The following is a 25,464-nucleotide window of genomic DNA, read 5'->3' on the forward strand; positions in this document are numbered from 1 at the left end:
CCCCTGGGGCTGGAAGACAAGGCCTGCAGGAAGGTAGAGGAGCCCACTGGGAACAGTGGTGGAAGATGGAACAGGCCCAGGATCCAGGAATCTGGAAACCCATTCCCGGTGGGATGGGTACAGATGCTTTAGGTTCATTTGACATCAATAAAACTAAATTGCAAAAAAGAAAAAAAGGAAAAAAGCCCCTCACATTCCAAATTCTCCAAGTGGGTCTGTACAACTGTTCATTAATTTGCTTTCTCTGATTAAGAAAAGACTACACTAAAAATTATTTAAGACCCAAACCAGGGTTTAACGTGATGTCATGAGAACTGTCTGCTCCTCTTCACTCTCTCCTTCCCCTTCCATTACTGGGGCTTTTTTCTGATAGAGAGCGTGAAAAAGTTTAGTAAAAAACTTGTTGCTTGTAATACCTTGATATTCAAAAAGAAAAATAAAAAAAAATATTAACAGCAGTCCCAACTACTAAAGGCAATTTCATGCTGTGCTAACCCTGGAAAAAAGATCTTTTCAAGCTGCATCTCTAACTAGCTAAAAGGTGACATGCTGAACACTATTTCTGGCAAATCCTTTTCGTTGGGTGGTGTTTGCTTTCCCAGCTTGCTGGCTTTCCTCTTTGAAGACTGCACAACAGGTATGCAGAGAGCTAACCAGATAATTTGGTATATTCTATATTGTTTGGGGGAAAAAAATAAAAGAAGAAAGAACCCCACAAGCAGCCCTTTGTGATCTAGATCTCTTTTTTTCCAAGCTGTGCATTGCCATTCCTTAAATTTTCCCATAATCTTGTGATAGTAATAAACAGTGATAACAACTAGAAAATTTAAAATTGAATCTACTTCTTTTTTAGTAAAAAATTCAGAACAAACTGAGGCACTTGGGAAAGGCAGGTTTTGTCTTTTTATGCACCTTTCAAAGCAGAAAAGCTTTCACTGAACATATTGAACATGTCATAGAAGATGAACATGTTTTTATAGTGTCACCAGCTTTTACCTGGTGAACTGCTGGCAAAGAGGAGGAGATGTCTTTACCCTACAGTGGGTGCTTAGGAGTAGCTTTGATCTCTTATAACCAAAAGCTTTCTATTCTATTAATAAAAAGAAAAAATAAAATTGTTATGAAGTTGTGTTATGTTCCTCCCATATTTCTGAGGAGCTCCACAGCTGACATCCCTCCTTAGCAAATGTCTGTCTTGCTGCCAAAAGGGCTATTCTGCTATTTTTTTTAATGAATTAATAAACATGTATAAACAAAACAAACAAAAAACCCAAACACCAAAACAAAACAACACAACAAAAAAACTCCCACAAAACAAAGAACCCAACCAAAATGTAATCAGCGATATTGAATGTAAAAAATGATAAATATTTTAAGTTTAATGAGGTTTTGGTGGGAGTTCATGTATATAAATTTTTTATTTTTATAGACACATATATACATAAACCCAAGTATTTGTATAAATATATATATATATATATGCACTTGGGTTTATATAGATACTCAGTACTATTTTAGATATGCGGCATTTATTTATTTTTTACATCACAATTCCTGCTGCAATTCCCAAGTCTGCCATATAGAGGAACCAGGGGCAGAGGTGGGGCAGCCACTGCTAACAATAAAGAAGAAATGACATCTTTTTTTCCCTTCACTTGTGTGTGTTCTGGTACAGGTTATGCCAGAGCCTTGCCCTGAGGACAAAAGCATTGCAGCAGATTAAATGTATGCACAGAACTTCCCAGTGTCACCCTGTGTGATTCCTACGGGAACAAACTAAGGGAGCAGTGGATGTCACTGTGCTGTAAATGAGCTGTGTCATGTCCAGGAGGTGCTGGTAGTGGGAACAGCTCCACCTTTCAGAAAGCAAACTGAAGAGCTTGGGAAACAAGGGAGCAGCTTTGTTCTCTACAGAGAAAAGGGTAATTCTTTTCAGCCTCCAAAAGTGCAGTTTAGTGGTTTTTTTTAGAATTCAGGCAAACAAGTAAATGATGAGATCTGTGTTAACACTGAGAGCAGCTCTGGTACCGTTCTGATGTTCCAACCCAGAGGTCTCACCAACAGGAGGGTTTCAATAAGGGCTCCAAGTTCTGCTTCTGCAGCAATGGCAGGAATTTAGGAAGGAGGTGGAAAAAGAGGATGGAGACTGAAAGCACTGATCCCAGCTGTCCTGCCTGTTATGGAGGCTCTTGTCATGTTTTTGTCTGACTGAAAGACAGCCAGACTGTTTCCTGAGGATGGACAGAGCTGGAGTGACTGAGACCCCCCCAGCTGGAGAGTGATGCTGTATCTCTGCTCATGTGGCATCAGCTGAGGATGTACCAAACTTCCCAGCCTCTGGAAGAGATGATGTGGAGTGTTCTTGGGAGTCAGGTGACCTCCACCACACCTGGACCCTGGAAAGCAATCCCTCCTCAGCCACACCTACATGGACTATCAAATTGAACCCAGAACTGTTCACAGTGCTCTGTGTTCTCCATCACGTCTCAACCTGCCCTCAAGATGCTCCTGTTAAATATTTTTTTCCTATTTTGGAGCATTTTCTTTCCCATGTTTTTTTCCCTATAAGCATGAATGAGAAATCCTTTCCCTTTGTCTACGGAAAGGTCTTTTTTTCGTATCTTAATAGCAATATAAATAGCACTTTTCAGTCTTCTAGGATCTCCCTACAAAATGAAACACTTTTACTTAAAATCTTACTCCAGAGGATGTCAAACAGCTTGTAGTGCTGCTTCTGCTGCTGATCAATAAGATCTTACCTGAGGGCTTCTACTATATATAGATGCAGAAGGAGCAGGAGAGCACTTCCCAGCGTGGTCATTCATTATGTAATATGTGAAATCTATTTCAAGCTTCCTCATGAAATTTTTAAAGCCTTTCATCTGTCCTATTTTTGCTCCAGCGACAAGATAAGGGAAGACTCTGGATTTCTTACCCGCACTATTTCACAGTCAACATTTAATTCTGCAGCCACAGCTTCAATTTTCTCTCTGCAGACTGAGCCCAAGCTGGTCATGCCATTGTCCCAGTATTTCTTGAGGGTGGCTAAGTCTCGGTCACTGAACTGTGTGCGGTCCTGTAGCTGCACGATAAAAACCACACTGTTAGATTAAAAAAAAAAAAAAAAAAATCTGCTTACCCTGATCATTTCATTGCCAGAGGTCTCACGTACAGTAAGGCATAAGTTGTACTGTCTCCATGGCTCTTCTCTTTTAGCTCTCCCTTAAGAGTTTATTTTTTAAAGGGTTGGGGTTTTTTTTATGCAGGGCAGTTCAGAGTTCCCTGGGATTTGCTTTAAAGGCATTGGCAGGTTTAAAGCACTTCAGCTTTGCTTCAACTCCACCTGATTTTTTTTGTCATTTTTTTTTTTTATCTCATCCTATAAGGCCTTACTGAAAAGAACTTTTTTCCACTTGTGCTGTTTACTCTCTCCACCCAATTTATGCAAATTACTCCTTAAGGCTTTTCAAGTTTCTCACCCTCCCCCCCTTAAAGTTCTTTTATCTTACTGCAAACTACAATGCATGCATAATTCAAAGGATTCTGACTTCCTAAAGGGAATATTTTAATGTTTATTTGGGAAGCTGGAGTTAAATTGGTTCCACTGTTTATCTGAGAGTTCCCAAACCCTTTGTCTACATTTGTCAAAATATGTGATAGTGGATCACTGATAAAAGGAGTAACACTGAAAAAGAAATCCTGAACATCCTACCACTGCCTGAACTGGGGTGGGCAAACAGTGCATTCCTCTGGTAGAGCTTCCAACCTTTATCAAAAGCTTTTCACACAGAATTTTAATTAAAATCTGCAGTTTCTTTACACCAACCCATGTCTGTCACCTCTCCTGCTATTCAGAGCACAGAAATGAAACCACAAAGTCTGCACTGTGAACTTGTAGCCCACGTGGCACATTTGTCATTATTTCAGTAGTTCATTTTGTTCATGACTGCAATAGCTGAACTCAGTGTTTGCTCATTTAAAAACTGAAAAGTTGGAATTAAGTAATTTTAAAATGGAGTAAAAAGCAATTTTGCAGAAATAGGATCATTTTGGCAACCTTGTAGAGTTACCAGTTCTAGCTTTTGTTAATCTTCAGAATATGGTAATCCTTGCAATTTTCTTCTTTTAAAAACCACTTTTTAAAAAAATGTTAGAAGCACCTGAATCACCTTAACGTTGAACTCAAAATAGGGGGATCAAACCCTTGTCTCCTTGAAATAATCCTGGGTGTCACAGTAATAAATGTACCAGGTATATTCAAAGATGGTCTGGTTGGACTCGATGACCTTCGAGATCTTTTCCAACTGTCACAATTCCACGATTCTATGATTATTAACTGTAACCAGGCACTCAGGAGTTTTTCCTGGCTCTCATTTCATCCACCCAAGTCCAGAATTACAGAAGGTGTTTCCATCCCACCCATCCTTTGCTGATGGTACCCAGGGGCAGAGCGGAGCATCCACGGACACAGCACGGCCGGAGCGGCTCTCCTGCTTCCTGCACCCCCTGAGCAGCCACAGCACAGGAGATGCCCCCAGACAGCAAGCTCCAGGCTATCTTCATCCAAAAGGAATCCACTTGGCACATTTCAAGACTGCTCCAGGCTGAGCACAGTCAAATCCCTGGTGCCCGTTCACCCTGAGCCGAGTGGCGCTCCCGGCACGCCTGACCTGAGCTGCTCCTCCTACCTACAAGCCCTTTCCAAGGAACAAAAGTGTAGTTATCTCCTGGATCGCTGGAGCAACAGCTCCTTTTATAGCTGCTGGCAAAACAGACTGACTTCCAAAAGGACTGCTCTGTGGTGGGAGAGCTGAGGAAAGGGAAGGCAGGAAGGAGAGTGATACCAACGCTCCAAGTACAGGGAGGAACGAGTCACCCTGGCCTGGCCTGCATTCCTGAGTGCTCAGGGCAACCTCGCCTTCCAAAGGACACCGAGCGTTTTTGAAACATAAATAAATAACATTTCTCTTTGCTGCTGGAGAGTTCACAGTGACAGCACTGCTGCAACCACTGACAGGGACCTCCCCAGCACAGCTCCCTGTGATCTATGCTCAGCCAGAGCACAGAACACGACATGCACAGCTAAAGGAACGCGCTGGGGACATTCCCCCTGCCAGCAGAGGGGAGAAATGGGAGAAGCAAAAAGAAACCTGTCTGATGTTACTGCCCAGGGAAGGGAGCAGCCACAGTCAGGGTTGTCTTCTCCCATTAAAGTTTGTTGTGTTTTTTTCAGATTAGAACAAAACCCAAGGAAAGAGCAGCTGCTGTTGGAGGGAGCTCAGGTTTCTGTTGGCCACGTGATTTTCCAATTATCTAAGAAATGCTTCTACTGAAAGAACCCTGAGAAGAACTGGCCAGCAGGAACATGAGATGCAAGAGGATCCTGCACTGCACAAAGACACACAGCGACTGACTCAAGTTACCAAAGAGATGGTGCTCAGGAAGGATGCAGAGCCTGCTCAGCCTTTACTTACTCAAGACAAGAAGCAAGCAGCAGCCACCTGACCTTCAAAAATTTTACTTAAAAATGCAGTCTCACATCTTTTCCATTTTAGATGGGTGGATGTTAATTCTGGTCATCTACTACAACTGTAGTTATAGTTGTAGAGTCAGTCTCAAGAGTTTAGATCAAAGCAGATGTTTTAAAGTTCAGAGAACTCTCCTGTAGCTACACTCCCAAAAAGGTCTTTGGCAGCCACTTGCCATGGAAATGAATGGAGGAAAAAATAGGAGGGTTTTTTTTACCTCCTTGTCAAAAATAATTCCCAGTGTTTCAGCTGACAATGTGTTTTTTTGCTTTTTGCTGTTCCAGTTGCTGCACCAGACACCTCATCCTGTCCCTCATTCCAGCACAGGAATCACCCTGACACCCATCCCGGGGCACAGAGGAAAAGGAGAACAGAGACCCCAAAGGATGATCATTTACACACCCTGCTCCTCTTTGCTGCCCCACCATCCTGGGCTCAGTGTCAGTCCTTAAGCTCTCTGGATGTTTATAACAGTTCAGCATGTCCAAATTTCAGATCCAGATTAACTGCCTTCGTGTAACATGCTGTGCCATGTGCCTTAATCAGCAATTTCTTAGGGAAATCGCAAACTACCTTCAATTACAGGATCATCCCCTTGACATGGATTATACTCAAGTTTGACTCCTGCATTATAAACTGCTTAAAAATTACATAATGCTTTTACAACACTCAGTGACTTTTGTGAGAAAATAAAGGGTAAAGAATTTCTACACTGAACATGTAACTATGCTCCCATCAATGTAGTTAATAACCTTCTCATGCTTAACATCAGCAGAGGAACTGAGGAAGCAAGAGGAAAAACTCAAGTCCTACAAATGTTTTTTCACAGTCACAGTTGTAGGAAAAAATATCAAAGGATAATATTGAAAAGCTTCATATTTACGGCAATATTTCCTGTAGATGAAGACAAGGCAGTAATTCAGTTCTTATTTTTGCTTCCTTAAATCAAACTATGAATTCAGTTCTCATTTCCTCTCTTCAGATCCCAGGTTTGCCAATTCGAGGCTCGGCTTTACCCCCAGCAGCGCTGGCTGGTGGCTGAATTCCTCACATTGACCACTTCTGTTGTCCACAGTGAAAAAAATCAGGAGAAGCTTCTTCCAGCAGAAAGCAGACTCTCAGTTCCCAAGGAAAAGCAATCCTGGCAGTTGTGCCGCGCGCAGGGTTAAACCCGGCTGATCCCCCGACCTCCCAAGTGTAATAACAACATCCTTGGAAGAGATGACCCAGTTTATTGGAGACATTCCTGGCACTGTGCCGACCCCTCATCACACCCACTGTGCAGGCAGGATCTGTGGTGCAAATCCGGTGTCTATAATTGGGATGAATAATTGCCCGGCCCTGGAGTGTCCTTATCCTGCCTTTTCTTAGATCCTGCTTTTTTAGATCCAGTTTTATGCCTGAGTTGAAAATGTTCCAGGCCACGTGCACAAAAGCTAGACACAAATCTCAGATTATTAATCAAAGACATGCTAAAAAATGAGAAAACTGGAGGGTTCATATAAACGTAGTAGCTATTGCACTTACGTTCCAGCTGAGCACTCAGTGCTGTGTTCATTTAAACTGCAGTGAAATCACATTAAATCAACATTCAGTTCTGATGCTCGGTGATGAAACGGGCTGAGGTAATGGTTATTTTTAGCAAACAAACCTCTCACAGCAAATTTGCCATGCCTTTGATCCCTGTCACTGCTCCTCTGTTGTACTTTGGGAGGGATGGGAAGATCAGAAGCGAGCACAGCATTCAAGGTATGAACAAATCCTGGATTCTTCTGTACAAGCACCGTGTCAGTTTTTCATTCCCAATGACACCAGCATTCAGCTCTCTGAACCCTGACACTAATTAATGTCTGATTTTTTCAGGGGATTATCATTTCCTGTCTCAAGATCTTATTTATATGTATTAATAGTTATTTCTGAACCATTTGACTATGGTTTCCCCTTCCCCATCTGCACCATTTAATATGACTCTTACTCTTGTTTATTATTTCTTGATATACAAATTCTGAAGGTCTGCATTGTCCCCTAACACTACCAAGACATTTAACCTCATTAAAGCTGTGCCAGATGACACATTCCTTCAGTCTGAGGTTTTAGGTTCAGGTTTCCCCAGTGCCCCCACATCAATGACACCCTGATCCTGCTGCTCACACACAGCTGCACAAACTGCAGGCACAAAGGACTTTGGAAAAGCAGCATCTGAAGGCACCTTCAACTCGTACTGCTGACACACTCTCAGGGCACACACTGTTAGATTTCTGCATCAGAGATGTTTTGCATCCTTCCCCACTGGCTGGGGAAGCCTGAGGTTTGCTCTGATGGAAGCAGTAGGAGAAGAGCTGTAACTCTCTCATGAGCTTCAACACTCAGCCAGAATTATACATATTCTGTTAATATCTATTTCTAAACCAAACTCAGCCAAGGAGATGAAAAAAAAAAAAAAAAAGAGAAAAAAGAAAAAAAAGGCAACAGCCTAGCCAAAAGTCACACTCTGAACTCGTCATCTCACTCTGTGATTTCCAAACCAACCCTCAATCCACATAAACCAAAAATTTGCCCTTCTTGAGATTTTGAACTAGTTTGTTAAACACTGAACATTCAGCCCCAAAGTAAACTGATTTTTAGGTGGTAATAATCATGATTCTTACTTAATCTATTAATATCTTCCTCCCATTAGACCAGAGAGTCTCTTTTACAGTTCCTGCCCAGATGTGAGATATTTCTGGCCTGCAGGTTCACAGCACACAATAAGCCAAGGTGGTTTGTGCCATTGCATGTCATATAATAAATAAAAAGAGGTATTTTGTCTACAGTGATGACCAGACTTGCTCTCCCTTTGCATTCCCTGAGGATTGCTCCTGGACAAAGGTGCTGTTCCCAGGAGGAAGGCCAGGACGTGCTCTGGATCATCTAATGGAGGAGTATCTTGAGACAGGTGCTGAAATATTTCCCAGGAGGAGGAAACACGTTATCCAATATTCCCAATGACACCAAGTATGAACAAGGACAGTTTCCCAGCCAGCCCTGTGGAGCCCCTCAGCTTGGCTCATCTCCCTCACTGAAGATCCCAACTGTCTTGCTCAGACATGCTCCAAGCAACTTGACTAAACCGCTTTTCTTCCCTCCTGGGAGAGCAGAGGAATCTGTGCAGGTGAAGAGAACTTCCTGTTGGTGTAGTTTGAAAACAAAAGGCACAGCTGAGGTGCCCTCTGACTCCAGGCAGCTTTAATCCCTGTGGGGGCTTCACTGTAAAGCTGCTCTAAGGTATTATTTCTCCAGCTCACATCCACTTCCAGCAGCAGACAGTTCCCAGGAGCCTTTCAGACCCACTCCAAGGAGCACTTTCCTCAGCAGTCCCACTGATGCTTCCTCCCCACAATCCAGCTGTATTCCCCATGCCCATGGATGTGCCACAGAACTGGTGGAGGGCTCACACCGACCTGGGTTAGAGCAGCTCCTTCCCCTGACCCAAAGTGTGGCCCCTGTTCTCCTCCTGTGGCAGGAGGACTCCAAGGGGGACACTTTAATGTCACTTTCTCCAGAGTTTTATTCAAACAGGCCACGTGCAAAGAGCAATTTAAAGTCAAAATTCAGCACAGGAACTCTCTCTCTCTACTCATTTCAGGTATTTCCCCTCCCCAAATACATGTTGGACTGAGAGCCCACAGAGCCCAAGCTGAAGCTCTGGGCAGATCAAACCCCTTCTTTTCCCCCAAAAGAAAACTTCACAGCTAAGGCACAGCTTACCCAGAGCCATCACCTGTGTGACAAATGTTTCCCATATCATACCAGCATATTTAAATGTACCCCAAACACTAACCACTTTGCTGGGACCTCAGATGACACAGAGCTGAAACACAGTCATACACATAAGACTTAAATCTAAGGGCAAAAGTGAGGATATTTTCCCCCTTTTAATTCTCTTTAACCAGTATCTCCACTGCTATTTTTGAATCCTTGCTATCCTTCCACCACCCTGTGAAAAATCAAAAATCAATGCATTTGTAAAGGCCAATGCACATGCACCAGGATAGAACACAGAACTCTGCAATTTCCAAAGGCTCTCTCATCAGTAACTGAGAGGGTGATATTTCTAGCCTAATATTCATTAACAATCAGGATTACGTCATCTTCCAGCAGAGAGAAAGAGTTTCTGCAGAACTGCACAGCTTTTATTTCTCTCCCGATGCAGCTGAAGGACAGGACAAGGAAAACAAAACATCAAGGCAAAAGATTAAAAATTCAGAGCATCTAAAAGATGATCTTCTCCCTTTTAAACAAAATCCAGATTAGCCTTTTTCCTGTCTGAATGGCAGTAATTGCCATAATGGCACTTCTACAACTCCAGCCATTCTATTTCTGTTCCCTCACGCTCTTTCTTCAAAACGATTTCACAGTTGAAAGTGAAGTTTCTCAGGAAGTGGGAGCTGTTTGTTGTCTTACACCTGTGTGTACACAGCAGTTTTAGGGTGCCAGGTCCTAACCCTGTCTCCTTAGGAAGGCTGATCCTGCATTCAAACTGGGCAAGTGCATCCACAAACCTGGACACTGATGGTGTCAAACCAGATTGTATTAACCAAGGGGTTTAGGCATTTGGTTGATTAAAAATACACAGGGGTAAAGGTCTAAGGAAAAAGAATTCCCTAATAACCATTTTTAATGGTCCCTCACTGCAAGGAAGACAGTGAGGGGCTGGAGAGTGTCCAGGGAAGGGAAGCTGAGATCTAGAAAAAGTCTGAGAGAACACACAATGCTATGCTTCTTAGATTCCTGCTTAAGCAGGAAACTACCAGACTCACACCTTTTGGAGACTAAACAGAATAACCAAAATTAATAAATAAAGAAAAAACTACTGGTTACAGCAGGAGGAGGCAAGGAAAGGTTGTTCCATTACCCAGACCTCACTGCCAAAGCAGCACCCACTGCCAGGACAGTGCCAGCTCCGTGGACTGGGGGCTGGGATGGGTAAGTTTGGTTTCCATGACAAACACCTCCCACTGGATCTGGCAGAGCAGCCGCTGGAGAGCTCGGCTGTACCATCCAACCTGCAGGCTCAGGGTGCATTTTCCTGGTGATGAAGCAGAACTGAGATGTCTTCAAAGAGAAGCCAGAAATGCTGAGCAGTAATCTAACAAAAGAGTTGGACGGAGGGGTTTTTTTTCCCTGACTAAAGCTGTTTGTTATGGTTTGGAGTCATTTCTGAAATGAGGACACCAACCTGGCTGATTCTGTTAACGTGAAATGACATGAATGTGGATAAAATTATACTTTAAAGTTCCTATGGACAGCCCAGACTAATTCTGTGCATGTGCAAAGAAGCTGCACAGGGAGTTGCTCTCTTAAGCACTCAGTTACCTCAATTAACAATCATTTTATTTGGAATATAAAAAACATATTCTGAGCTCCAAACTCCCAGTCCGTCAATTCTGATGTAATATTTCACCTAATAGACAATTCCTACACCTGAGCATCACATCACTTCACACCAGATTATCACCTTGGCTTGCTTTTAAAGATAAACATCAACTTTACCTCACCTGAAACACTGCACCTGCAGATAATATTTGTTTTAGTTAAAGGGAAAACATTCAACACAAGGTAAACAGAACTGACATTTTCAAAAATATATTTTTCTCAGCTTTCCATTGCTTCACTTGATGTATTAGATACTTAAATAGAAATGTACTTACTGCTCTTTTTCTGGAACAACCTGTAATCCAAGGCACAGTAAGGTTTCCTGAAATCTGTAGAGGGCAAGGAGGAAACAGAACAGAAAACAAGAAGCAGCTTAAATTGCTGTGAGAGCTAAAACTTAGCAGCTTTCATCAGACTTCAGCACTGTATATTCAATTCAGGTACCAATGTCTGTTAAACAGGTTAAGATTTACAAGCAAAGTCACGCTGGGCCTTTCTGTTAAAACTAAAACACTGTTGTTCTTTGGGTGAGGGTGAAGATAACGATGTGGCAACTTGGCTGTACTTTTGGTATCTCAAAACTTGTGTTTCACCACATTTCACTTTCAGTTTGTCCCCAGACTGGCAGGACCGAGCAGACTGGAGTCAGACAAGGGCTGATGTGTGACAGAACTGCCTTCACAGTTTTCTAAACTACATCAATTAAACTTTCTGCAAAAATGCTCTCGTGTTCCTCACTGAGCTGTTCGCTGTCAGATGTCAAGGATCTGAGCATTAGCAGAAAAATTAGGGATATCAGGTTGGAGAAGGAAAGAGAAGGGTGTGAAGGCAAAGGTTAGCTGCCTCAATTTCCATTGCTTCTCCATCATTCCCAGAGGTCAGACTTTATTAAATAATAATCTCAGACTGTTTTCCCTGGCCCTCTGAAATGTGTCACAGCCAGGAATATTTTAGGCTTATTTAGGATTCCATGTTCATCTTTGCTGCAGACAGCAATGCCTGAGACAACAAACACAGCTCTGACATTAATCCATCTCAAGTCCTGTCTGCAATACATGTGAGGAAGGAAAACCTGTGTGCTTCTGCTGCCTGAGCCAAACTCCACTAAGAGTTTTTATACTTGCAAGGTGCTCTCCTGGTGACTCCTGCAGCATGAGCACAACCAGACCAGCACCCCTGGGACAGCTGGCTGGGGTACAAGCCCACAAGACACTTTTATTCTTCAAGCTCTTAGCTGGAAGCACTTGGAGGTTGCCCAAGGTCAGACACTTTCTCATTACAGCACAAAGTGGGTTGAGGGGGTAGAAATGAGCTCCATCCCCTCCTAAGGGCAAGTCTGCATCAGATCTTGAGGCTAAAATATTAATTTCTTCACTGCACACACAGAGGTTATAAATTCTGTATAAACAAGTTACATCCATTATTACAATCCTAAAAATACACATCTTTAACAGTATTTTTGTCCTCTAGGGAGGGGGAAGAAACCAAGATTAAACCCCAATTCAGCCTCAAGGACAGCACAAACAGCCTCTCTACTTCTACACACTTAAAAGTCAAACTAAGACAAGTAAGAAGGTTGAACAATTTGTTTACTGAAACTGCTCAGGCATTAAAATTGATCACTTAATTAAATTTAGTCTTAAGTTACACTAACATGAATTTGATTAATTGAACCAGTAAGGAAGCTATAACTAATTGCTAATTAGATACCCCACCAATACACGACAGTAATTACTTCATCAAAACACAAATCACACCGTCCTGACTTTGAAGAAGCATCTGCCTGAATGTTCCAACTATTCCAGTAATCATTTAGCTCAGGTTTAATCTATTTTTAAATTCAGGAAGATCTCCCCAAGTTTAAGGATTTTCATTCCTACACTGCTGGATAAATTAGCTAAACATGGGCAATAAAATGAACATGAACTGACTACAAGAAAAGGATTCAGACAGCACCTTATGAAATCTCTAATAGCCAGGAGGTTCACAGGGTGCCTGCTCACAGCAACAAGGGAATTAACAGCAACCTGCTCAGGTTTTCCAAGGTTTAGAACTCTGCAATGACAAGGGATATGATGGGGAAAAAAAGCTTCCTCCGTATGAGTTGCATTCCCAAATCCAAAGAACAAGGTCCCCGAGGCAGTCAGGGAGGTCAAAAAAGCACAGATGAATTCAGTTCTCAAAAAATTAGGTAGATTATTATTACAGGGGTGAGTAAAAGAAAAAAAAAACTAAAACCAGTTATAGAGATAGCACAGGAAAAGCTGGTATGGTGTTGACATGGTTCATTTTCAGGATAAATTAAAAAGGCAATAACAAGCAAATGCATGAAGGTAAGACATGCAGAATCACATCCTGCCAGCTGGAAAGACTTTTATCTCAGTGTCTCTAGGCCATGTCATGCCACATGGCATAAAAATCCATGAAAAATATCAATTTGGATGTTTTCCACACAACTTTCACTCCTCTAGTAATAACAAATAATTAAAAAAAAATGTGTCAAGTGTTGCAGTTTCTTCTGAACATCTTTTAGTTCTTCAATTATCTGCATTTAATTCTCCCCTCAGGATCACTAAAGGGACTTTAGCACAGGGTGGGGAATAAAGGGATTGAATGTAAAACTGGTATTTGAATTAGATGCTGTGGGAAAGGATGAATATTTGCTCCCTGAGTGTGTCCCATCATGTTAACTCTTCACAGGAGACCTTAATCCCTCACAGGCACAGCTCCAGGAGACTGGCACCTGCACAGGGGGTACAGGAATCCACGCTGACATCAGTGAGGGTGAGCAACTGCAGAGCACACCGATGTCAGCACACGTGACGTGCACAGAGAACAGCCCAGGGTATTGCTGGGTCAGAACAGCACAGGTGTGAGCATCAGCTCGTGGGTATGACCCTCCTGCAGCCAAAGCTGAGCTGCTGAATTGATGGACCCCTCACTCATCTTCAATATACAGCTACCAGGGGCTCAGCTGGACAGGTAAGAGTGGCACCACCCTGCAGTGCTGCCTGCACTGTGTTTAAGAAGGAACTGTCTCCACTGAAAGGAGCAAAAGCCTGCAGCAAAGTGAACCTATTTCTTAGCTGCTACCAGCTTTGAGAGACAACATTTATCTACATTATATTTATACACAGCATTTATCTACAACCTTGGCTTCAAGGACTGAAGGCAGAGATAAACTGACGGATTACCTGGTAATTATTTTGGTTTTGTGACAGCCTCAGTTGACTTGAAGATGTGAAATGAGGAGAAAAGGTACTCCTGGCTGCATTAGCACTGCTGTACATTGTGCTGGCTGTGGTGTGCAGTGAGGTCCGTGCAGGCAGGTGGTAATCTCTGCTGTGGTAGAGGACACCGTCAGGCAGGTCCCTGGCACTGCCCCCCTGTGCCCCACAGCCCCCGCTGCGGCCCGGCCCCGGCACGGCTGCGCTTTGGTTCTCCGCTCGGGCAGAGCTGCTGCTCTCACAGTATCTGGAGTAGCTCTGGATTTGTGCTCCCATGGATGCCAGCTCCTCCTCCCTGGCGTACTCGTCCTCCACGTCCCCCGTCTCCATGGCGATGGACAGGCAGCTGCCCTCCAGAGAGGAATGTTTCTGCCTTGTGCTTCCCGCCACGATCCTCTGCGGCTGGTCCGTCACCGCCAGGGAGAACACCTCGCGGATCTCCAGGTTCTGGGTGCTGCAGGCAGGTTCCCTGGGGTGAGCCCTCTGCCCGTGGGGCATGTGCGATGCCAGAGCCACGTGCTCTGGTTTATGTAACCTGTGACAGCCCACGGGCTCAGCCTTGCAGGGCCTGTGGCATATCATGGGTTTCTGAGGTAACACCAGCTCCGCCGTCTGCACTGATGAGCCGCCGTAGCTTTTCTTCGTGTGGCTGTAAATGGAGTTTGCAGAATTGACCACACTCGTCTGCCTGGATAAAATAATGGTCTTTTCCCCTACCAATAGGGAAGCATTTTTACAGTGTGGTACTTGTCGTCCTAGAGGGATGTGCTGCTGCTGGAACTCTGCGTTGCCTTTCCCCGGGAGCCTGGGGATGGAGGTTTTGTGCATCTCGGCCACGGAAGCGTTGGTGTGTTTGGTGGAGCCCTGCCTGCCCGAGGAGCTGGCAGGGCTGTAAATCCCAGTCACTATCACGTCATTATTCGAGGAGCTCCAGGAGGATTGCTGGCTGTGGGACCGGGCAATGTTGACCACGTTCCGAACGGCCGCTTCTGGGGGCACCGAGGGAGTGGCAGGGGCCGTCCCTGGGGGGGTCCCTCCGGATTCCACCGCGCTCTTGCTGCTCATCTTCCTCCTCTTATTGCCAACCCACGTCTGCAAGCAACGACAGCAAACACAAAACCAGGCATTAAAGACTCACAAAAATCAGGCAATTCCATTTTGAAGCAGGTCTGGTGAAATGTTAAGTGTTGAAGTTGAATGCTGAGTTGAAGTGACCTAAGTTGACAAACACGTAAATCATCTACTCATTATGCAGAGTCTGAACAATGCAGGGTGGAAAACCAGGCCCCTCCTGCTTGGGATCCACACACTAATAACAGGAGAAGTCCAGTCACAATTCCAAAGCCCCAGTTTCTCAAAAATCCTGATACCATATCATGCCTCCTCTGCCAAAATTACCTTCAAGATGTATTTCATTGACACCACTGTGACTAATCCCCCCAAATTTAAGATTTTAGTGTTCAGCACCTTGGATTGCAGAGCCATCACCAGCTTACTAGCACTACTATTAAAATACAGTTTCATGAGACAGCACAAGTCAGATTTGACTCCGCTGAGAGTCCTCCTGACCATGTCCTCAGTTCTTACCCCCATCATTTATCCAAACACCCACCTGAACTCCCCTCAAAGGTTTAAAACTGAATTGGCAAAACAAAAAAAAAAAGGAATAAATGCTTGGGTGAGGTTAGCAAAATTACCTGGGTTACTCTGAGACTTAATAAAGAGATGATGAACACAAGAAGGAAGAGAGGAGAAAAAGCATTTGCCACCTGGGAGACCAGCAAGATTACAAACACTCTTCAAATCTCCCGATTTTGCAAGGGAGAATATATTTCATGTATTGCAGTAAGAAGATCTGTAGGGGTTTACATCAAATCATAAACGGGAAAATAGGACTTTTTTTTTTTTCCCCAACCTGGCTCAAGATTGGAAAAACGGGATGCAGTTCTATGGGAGCACTTCACAAGTGGGGAAAAAACCCTTCACAAGTTCTAAGGGTTGTAAATCAGGGAGGGAATAAAACTGAAGGAAAAAGGCCCTGATACTTCACTGCAGGAAGGGAAAGTGAGAGGGAAAGGAAATCAGGAGAGTGAAGGAGGACTGCCCGGAGAGGAGAGACTGGCTGCCTCCTCCAGGACATTCAATCAGCACAAAAATAGCAGAGCAGGCCCTGAGTGCACCATCAGCATCCAGATTCCTGTTACAACTGTCTGCCTGTTCCAGGAGCCTCAATCCCTGGCTGACTTTCACAGTTTCCCACCACCAAGAGCTCAGAGAGAAAGTTTTAATGTGTCCAGGCTATTGGGAGGGAGGGGAATCCAGGTAATAATCCAGGAGCGGGAAGGGTTGTTGTTGTCAGCGTGTCACTGGTAAACCAATTAAAAACCAACCCAGACTGGTCTCACTTCTTCCTCCTCAGTGTCCAGTGCTGCAGCAGCTCCTGGGAGCTGCACTGCCCTTGTTATTTTTTCAGCTAATGCTGCATGATTTCTATTTCTGCTCTCGGCCAAGAGCCATTTTGTTGTCTAGTGTTTCACAAAGGGATTATTATTTCCCTTCCTGTGGAATTCATAGACTTTGGAAGAGCTCCTGTTAGCACTGGTGACATTCTTGTTTTACAAGAAAAGAACGTCCTCACTGTAAATAGCCACTAGGGACCTCAATACTTAGGATTGTGATGTGGAATATAAGTGTGACAGAGAAAGAAATAGTTTCATAATTATTCCCCCAAATACATCAGGTTAGAGAAACTTCTTTAGCTTAACAACGGTTTCTTAATAACATGACCTTGCTTCCTGCTTTCATACAATACATTGCACAAAGTTCCTACAAGGCAAACTGATTTGTAATTTATTAAAGACTAATTAAAAAAAACTCAACAAAAGACAAACAAAAATTACTCCTTGTGCAACCCAGGCCCCTCCTAAATACAACAATCATGTGAGACCATTCCAGTAGAAACAAACTATAAAAATGAACATGTCACATACACACGCCGAAGCCTGACTGAGGCAATGATGGAGTTAAGAGACTCCACACCTCTAAATATTTTATGTAAAGCAATAAATGTGTACAAGTTTAACAAGCACATTTGCAAGGCCTCAGTACTCACCCTGACCACACTGAAGTCCAGTTTTGTTTCTTGTGCACACTGTAATATGAGCTGAAAGCAATTTTTACTTTGATTTGTCATTCCATTTTCATAATAACGCTGCAAGATCCTTTGTTGTTCTACAGTAAATACAGAGCGCAGATTCATCTGGAAATAAAAGAAGATGCTCTGAAACTTGGAATAAAAACTGTAATACTTGCAGAATACACAGGCTCTCATTTAAACCTGAGATAACACTAAGGGTTGACATGTTTTCTCTACAGAGTCTTTTACCAATGCTTTGACTTACTTTCCAAAGAAAAAAAGCTGTTACAGTCAGCATTAATGATTCCTTTGTGACAGACTCAAGCTGAGCAGGTGAGTTATAAGTCTGCAATAACATTGACAGCTTTTCATAAATAAATAAATATTACATTGTGTTAAGTCCATGAGGCTCTAGTTTCAAAGAAGAAGTTTCTCCCTTAAAAAAATGAAATAAAGGCATTAGGCAAAACAGAGTAACATCAGCAGCTCCAATTTTAGCAGGTTTCTCCTCACCTACCAAAAAAAGAGATAAAATCCGAGATAAAATAAAGGTGACTGTTTGACATTGGTGAAGTTTCCACTGTCTCCAGCTTCATCAAATCTTACACTCTGTGATGGTTGCTCCTTCTGCTGGGTCAGCACCAGCACCTCCAGCTGCAAAGTCACAAAGATCAAGAACTGGAGACCAACTTGGGGCAAACAACCCCCAGGAAGGGCTTTGGGCAGCTCTGGAGCCCCCCAATGCAAATCCTGCAGCATAACAAAGGGGGGACTACCCGTGTCACAGCCTGGGCTGGGAAAGGTCCAGCTCCTGGGGAACTGCACCCTAAGGCTGCAAATCAGCTTTTTTTGGGAACATGTAATGGTTGTTTTCCAGGGGGATGAGCCAATGCTGATGGCAGGACCTCAGGATGTGTTCCTGCTCCTTGGTTTGTCCCCAGTGATGCTGAGGAACTCAAGCAGGATCAGACCCAGGGCCAGCAGCAACTCCTCAGTCCCATTCCCAGCACTGGGTCCCCCCAAGAATCTCACCGTCCTTGGGGACAGGAGGGCAGTTTGATGGATACACCAAACCACACGTGGCTTTGTTCCACGTGACAGTTCTCACCCTGGTTTGGTAAAGCACACAGCTGAGTATGACCAAGTGCAGAAGAGACTCCTGAGGGCAAACTCGACCTTTCTGTTCTTGGTACTGGCAAAAAATATAATCCTGTGGTTAGAGATCAGAAAGAGGATCCCAATCATCACCCATTTCCAGAGCAGGGCCTTTATTTGTCCCAAACAAGACACAGCAAGTGCTGGCCAGGAATAACTTGCATCCAACTTCATGCCTTGGGAAGCAAAACTGTCACTTTAATACAGTCCATGTATCATAATAATGCAGAACAAACTAAAGAATAAGAAACCTCACCATCATCTTGTAGGGAAATAAAGGGGATGAGGGAACCTTTTGCAGCTACTAAGCCTTTCTTGAAAACTCTGCATGGAAAGGAGATTGGTGATAGACCTAGTCTTTGCACAAGAACTACTTTCTGATATAGAGCAAATAAAATTATTAAGGGCTCAAAAGCTTGAGCAGACACCCAACTGCTTTCATATTATTCTCCAAGATGATTACACTATGTAATGGTAATGGATGTTAAGAGTTCAACAGGCCTGTATAAAGAAAAAGATTAATATCTAGCATTTGGAGTAAAATGCTTGTAGGCCTGAGCTTTGACTTCAGAGTTTACTTTTCTCTCTATGTCAACAGACAACAGAAAAATCAATTTGTAAAAATTACTGGGTTTTTTAAATAACAGTTAAAACAGAAGATGATTCAATCATATCTTTTAGCTCTGTTCCCAACTCCTATTCACCCTCTCAATGCTGTGCATTATCAAATGCAGCACCACCAGCCACATGACAAATCAGGCTTTGCCCGAGCTCTGCCTCCCCCAGAACAGGTATTCAGTCACAGCCAGAGCTGGGCAAAGGAGACTCTGGCTCTGAAAAATCTGCTGTTTAACGAAATTTATAGCGAGTAACAGAGGAGACGATTATTAGTCCATTAACAAATCAATAAAGTTCATAATAATCTACTTTATAATGTTGGGAACTGGCTTCAGATTTCCCACGTGGATACACACAGTGACATGGCCACTGACTGATTTATGTCCCTCCTAAAGGACACACAAGAGGCTGTTTTGTGGTTCTTGCACAACTGGCAGGACCCAGCTTCCACTTGGCTACTCCTCTTTCAGTACCAGAGGTCCTGTTCTATTTAGTGGAGCTCAGTGCCCACAAATGACCCCATCAGAAATGGTTCTGAACCTTCCACGTTTCCAGATCCAGCTGTGCCATCCCAAAGCTCAGCACTTCTTCCATCCACAGGCTCATCACATCATGCTCTCCAAATATTTCATCAACTGCAATGAAGGCTCTCCCCATTGCAAGATAAATTTTCAGAGTCAGACCTGATGACCTGCAGGGAAGACGCGTGACAGGTCCTTGACATGCTTTTAATTATGAGGATTTCTGTATCCAAGGTCACTTCTGTGTTAAAACACTTTCATTGTTGCCTTTGACATCTGTAATTTAGATAAAGACAGGGTGGAGCATTTTGATTAAATCACTTGAACTTCAGATAAACTGTCTGACAGGCTTGGCCCAGCTATGCTCCAGAGAGGTCACGGTCTGGTTTAATAACTCATTTTTTGCAGTGTATTTTCATCACTGGTGAGCTACACCTGCCAACTGGGAAGATTCCTGAGTAACCTCTGCCTTGAACCCAGCTGAGTCCACCTCAGGGGATCTGTGAGAGGCCATCAGAAAGTGATTTAAATAACTAGGTTACAGGATCCTACAGACACGGAGTTACGGCACCTGAGTCATAACCTGAGTTCACATTCCAACATTCAAACCTTCAAATAAGCAGGTGAGAATTTATTAAAGCATTTTGTGTCTTGGATCTACTGAATCTATTTTGAATATCTGAAACAGTGCCCTGCATTGAATAAACCAATTCCTGGATGTTTGGAAGCTCCATTAGAACCCCACGAAGTCCAAAGTGAATCCATGAAGAGCTGCCTCTGCGTGTCCCATCTTCACAGGCAACAAGTTCTGCTCACACCTGGGATCTGACCTACACTGAGAACTCAAACATCTGTAAGAACATAATGTTACTGTCTCTGAGACAAATTAATACAGGGTATATTCATCTAAGGATTACACTGGTTATTTTTTTTGGCAGTATTACCTATTTAGCATCAGATTTCGTAGTTAGAACAAGATATTAAGGCCTACATTTTCTCCAACATGGAAAATCACTTACAAAGTGCTAAAATTATTGAACATTAAGGCAGTCACATCAGTACCAAGGGAATCAGCAGGTCACACTCCTTCATCACAGACATTATTCATAACAACCTCAGTAACTTCTAAGGAAATAAACTCCTTTTCCCAGTTTGTGCACCTACAGAGCACTCCAGCCTCCTCAGGATTTCTCACCTTTGTCTTGAACCTCAGACTCCAAGTTAGAAATCCACATGGATTTTTAGCATAATTTCATTTTGATCTTGACTTGCCAAGCTCAGCAAACATGCATGTGAGCTTTTGGGAAGCCGGGTGTCCAGCTGGTTGGCAACACATTGGCACTGAAAAGAGAGTTTGTTACAGAAAAGAACTCCGTGAAATTTAATAAAAATCAGGCAAAACATTATGCAAACAAATTCCATGAATGTAAGCTGCAATTTTCACTTCAATAAAAGACAGAAGTGGCAAAGCAGTACTTAAAGATTCAACATCTGCCTGTTCTAGCAAAATAAAGCAGCCTTGGCCAAGTGTTTTGCAGCCTTGACAGTGCAGAGAATAACAACCTGTGACAAATGAAAAGGCACCTTCACCCCTGCTGTGTGTCCCAGGCCAACTAACAACATGGAATCTTCGCTTTGGGGATCTCCCACTCCCCAGCCTACCGGGAACCCAACAGTATAAAGATGTTCTTCACTCCCTTTCTAAACTGGATACTAATTTAAAACCTTCCCATAGTAAGATCCCTCTGATATCTGTGGTGGTTTAGGAGATGTAAACGCAGCCCAAGTGTTGAGTCAGGGACTGTGACACGTGGGAGATCCCAGACTGACAAGAAACAAGGACAAATATGGGAACTCTGTGCCCTTCAGTTTGTCCCAAGGACAGTTCCACAGATGCCCTGTGGCCATCACAGCAGCTCCTTGTCAGGTGACATTAAGGCTGTTCTTACAGCTGAACTTTTTTAGGCTTCTTAAGCTGTTTAAGCAACTTTTTCACAGTATCCCCCTTCCTTCCCTCCTGTGGGAAGAGCGAGCAGGAGTGGAAAGAGGAGAACACGGAGACCTAAAGCAGAGTTTGCTCCTGAAGCAGCTGAACGTTTCCCTCACGGAACAGGAACTCAGGGCATCGTCCCACAGGGGTTGCTGTAAATGCCCAGTCCTTCCAGCCCAGTTAATTCAACAGCCAGAAATTAGGAATCTCTCCAGAGACACCTGGTGAAGCCAGGTCATACATTTTTAGCAACTAATGGAAACAACTTGATGTCAGGGAGTAAGACAACAGAAAGAACAGCTAAAAGAAAATGGGAATAGTCATGTAATCAAATAATTCAAGAGTTACTTGGGTGTTCTGGAACGACTTGAAAAATCTGGGGGCAAAAAAAAGGGACAAAAATAAAAAAGCAGCAGCATAAGAAGGAAAAAAAGTCTGCCTACGAGTACAGCAGTATAATCTTAGTGTCCAAAAGCCTCTAAATAATAAGACTGCTAAAACAAGTAAACATTTACAAAGTAAATATCTACAGATCACTACATTAGTAGCATTTAATTTGAAAATAGGAAATAAAAGTTCCAACTAATATAGTTTCAAACAGCAACAAAAAATAGTCTTGGGTGTGAAATAAATAATAAATAATTCACTCAGAGTACAAGACACCACAAAGTAACTAAGTCTAAAAATCTTCGTGGTATAAAACATAATAAAACTGTCAGGGATTAATACAGGGAAAAAAGGGAACAAGCAGTTTCTGAGAGTTTTCTTTTTTAACTTCAGCACCAAACAAGTATTTATTTATAAAAAACAGGCTTGCAAAGCCTATTTCTGTTTTAGTCTGTCCATCCATAACAGGTATAACAAGAAAATCAGCACACTCCTCAATTTATCTCTTTTTTTCTGTTCCCTCCACAGATCTCCTGTGGTAAAAACCAACAAGTCTCAGTGCCAATATAAATCTGAGACAAAACCGGAACTCTGATAAGAAATGTGCTCTAGACATAAAAAAAACCAAGACTGCAGTAGTGACACTTTTCCTCCAGCTTTAGGAAGCTCATTCACTTTCCACGGCTGCCAAAAACTCACCATGTCTTGTACATCCCCACTGGAAAGAAAACAACCAACCAACCCTGTAATGTGTGGAGATACAAGACGAACATCACGCAACAATGTTTAATAATCTGAATTTGTAGGTTGGTGCCTCTTTCCTGCACAGGTCAAACCGGTTACAAGCACACACTCCCAGTGCAGGGGGTGAGGCTGATGGCTGGGTAAGTGTAATGCACAGCCCAGCTTGTAAAATTACTTCCAAATATCCGTGACTCGCAGCATAATTGCTTCCCTCTCCACTAAGTACAGCATTTGTAGGATTGTATTACAGTCCTACCTATAAAATGCAGCCCTTTATTAGGGACAAATTAGACAGCTCTGAGTAACTTAATAACATAATAACCCATGACCACAACTCCACAGGTTTAGGCATCCCCACCCCACTTTATTGATGCAAATGAGACTCCTGACTGCAGCTGGATTAACCACATGTTTTAAATAAAGCATGGACGTGTTTGTCAGACCTCTGCCAGGAAAAAAGGGAAGGGATACTAAAATGCCATGTTACTCTTAAGATGTGAGCCCCTTCAGGACTCCAGTTTGGAGGATATAAAACTACTTTTGGTGAGTTGTATGTACCTACAATACCAGATCTTACCTATAGTATCAGAAACCTCAGGCTAACAGAGGACAGGAGACAGAGTTAGGGATTGCCTGGGGCAGGAAAATGCTACAAAAGCGCTTCCAGGGCACCATCATCCCTCCAGAACAGCACAGTCAACTTCCTCCCCCTCATCCCCAAACACCTGAGGAGTAAAGTCTGGCAGCACAAGGCCCCCCTGTTTACACCACGGGCTGTGCCTGGCACCACAACTGGCACATGGAATCCCAGAATGGTTTGGGTTGGAAAGGACCTTAAAGTCCATCTCCTTCCAACCCCTGCCCTGGGCAGGGACACCTTCCACTAGCCCAGGTTGCTCCAAGCCCCGTCCAACCTGGCCTTGGACACTTCCAGGGATGGGGCAGCCACATATGCATTTGAGGGGTGGAATCACAGAACAGCTGGAGCTGGAAGGGACCTCTGGAGATCATCCAGTCCAAGCCCCTGCTCAGGGAGGTCACCTGGCACAGGTGGCACAGGAACATGTCTAGGTGGGTTTGGAATGTCTCCAGAGAGGGAGACTCCACACCCTCCCTGGGCAGCTGTTCCAGTGCTCTGCCACCCTCAACTTAAAAGTTCTTCGTGTTGAGGTGGAACTTGCTGTGTTTTAGTTTTCAGCCATTGCTCCTTGTCCTGTTGGTGAGCACCACTGAGAAAAACCTGGCACCATCCTCTCAGCACCCCCTGGAAAAATATAGAAGGCCCTCAGAGGGAACAGGATTTGGGATGTCTGGTGGCCACCCGGCCACCCCCTGCCTGTCCATCACTGTGGCCCCTCAGCCTCACACCCACAGGCAACAGTGTTGGCTTTCCTTCCCCTCCCCGGCCACTCCCAGGGCATCCAGGGGAACCATCCCTGCCTGGGGGGTGCCTGCAGGGGTGTGGGGTGAGCAGGACCCAGGGTGCGAGGAAGGGAGCTGGAGCAGCGGGGACAGCGAGGGTTGAAGGGCTAAAGCACCGGGGACTGAGGCAACGAGTGACGAGCTGTGCCACGGGAGGTTCAGGAAGAACTTCATAGGAAGGGCTGTCAGACATTGGAAGGGGCAGCCCAGGGAGGGGGTGGATTCTCCATCCCTGGAGGTGTTTAAGTAGGAACTGGATGTGGCACTGAGTGCCATAGTCTGGTAACTGCGGTGGCAGTGGATCAAGGGTTGGACTTGATGATCTCAGAGGTGCTTTCGGGCCCCTCTGACTCTGTGGCTGTGTGACTGTGACTCTGAGGGCTCTGAGGGCCCGCGGTCCGACCCCACCGCTCCGAGGCGGGACCGGCGGCGCCGCTGACCGGCCCGGCGCGCACGCGCAGTGAGACCCCGCCCAGCGCACGCGCACCGGCCGCTTCGCCAGAGCGCGCGGGCGCACGCGCATGCGCAGTCCCGCGGCGGCGGCGGCTCCCGGCGCGTGCCCGGCGCGCCCCCCCGCCGTGTGGGGGGGGGGGGAGGGCTCAGCGGCGCCTGCGCGCGCCGGGCGGGTCCGCGCGCGAGCCCGCGCGGCCACCCCCCCTTCCCCCCCCACAGCCGGGCCGGGGGGGGGATCGGCATCATCATCATCACCATCATCATCATCATCATCATCATCGTAACCATCATCACCACCAACGGCAGCGCCTTCCTCCTCCCCGCCCGCCCGCCGCGCCCCTCCCGCCCGGGGGGCCCCACTCGCGCCCGTCCCGCGGGGAGCCCCCGCGCTTACCGTGCAGCGCGGGGCCGGCGCGGGGGCTCCGGGCTCGGCCGGGCTCGGCTGGGTCGGTCCCGGCGTCACACAATGAAATCAGCGGCCCCGATCATTAATTCTCATCATGATCGTGACGTGCGCGCAGACAGCGGCCAATGGCGCGCTGCGATCAGCGCGGCCCGGCCGCGCCCGCCCCCGCCGCCCGCAGGGGGGGCGCGCACCGAGCGCGGCCCCGGCAGCCACCGGGCAGGGACGGGCGGCACCGACAGGGACCGAGCGGGGCACAGCCGGCACCGGCAGGGGACGGGGCAGGGACACAGTCGGCACCGAGCCCACTGCTCTCAGAGCCGGCCCCGACCAGCACTGCCCGCACCGGCCTGACCGCACTGCCCGCACCACAGTGACCGCACTGCCCACACCCCACTGACCGCACTGCCCACACCACACTGTCCACAGCACTGCCCACACCCCACTGACTGCACTGCCCACACC

The 25,464-nt window shown here is 45.0% G+C and overlaps 1 protein-coding gene across 6 annotated transcripts in view; it reads right to left on the reverse strand.

Moving 5' to 3' along the window:
- HDX (highly divergent homeobox) overlaps window positions 1-25,406 on the reverse strand; it is a 40,406-nt gene extending 15,000 nt beyond the window's left edge. For 3 of the 6 annotated variants that reach the window (XR_003572300.1, XM_027893088.1, XM_027893092.1), the window contains exons 1-6: window positions 24,991-25,406; window positions 20,796-20,941; window positions 17,283-17,429; window positions 14,138-15,262; window positions 11,219-11,272; window positions 2,936-3,082 (exon numbers count right to left, since the gene is read on the reverse strand). Coding sequence is in view for 5 of the 6 variants with exons in the window: in XM_027893088.1 (XP_027748889.1) it covers window positions 2,936-3,082; window positions 11,219-11,272; window positions 14,138-15,262; window positions 17,283-17,429 (1,473 nt within the window). In the remaining variant the exon portion in view is untranslated. Of the gene's footprint in view, window positions 1-1,476; window positions 2,338-2,935; window positions 3,083-11,218; window positions 11,273-14,137; window positions 15,263-17,282; window positions 17,430-20,795; window positions 22,123-24,990 lie in introns of those variants that run through there. The other 3 variants (XM_027893091.1, XM_027893090.1, XM_027893089.1) reach the window with 3 other exon arrangements.
- Window positions 25,407-25,464: the final 58 nt, after the last annotated feature.

This window comes from Empidonax traillii, unplaced genomic scaffold (genome assembly GCF_003031625.1).
Source record: "Empidonax traillii isolate 1590-97213 ecotype Southwest subspecies unplaced genomic scaffold, ASM303162v1 scaffold380:size670999, whole genome shotgun sequence".
Lineage (NCBI taxonomy): Eukaryota > Metazoa > Chordata > Aves > Passeriformes > Tyrannidae > Empidonax > Empidonax traillii.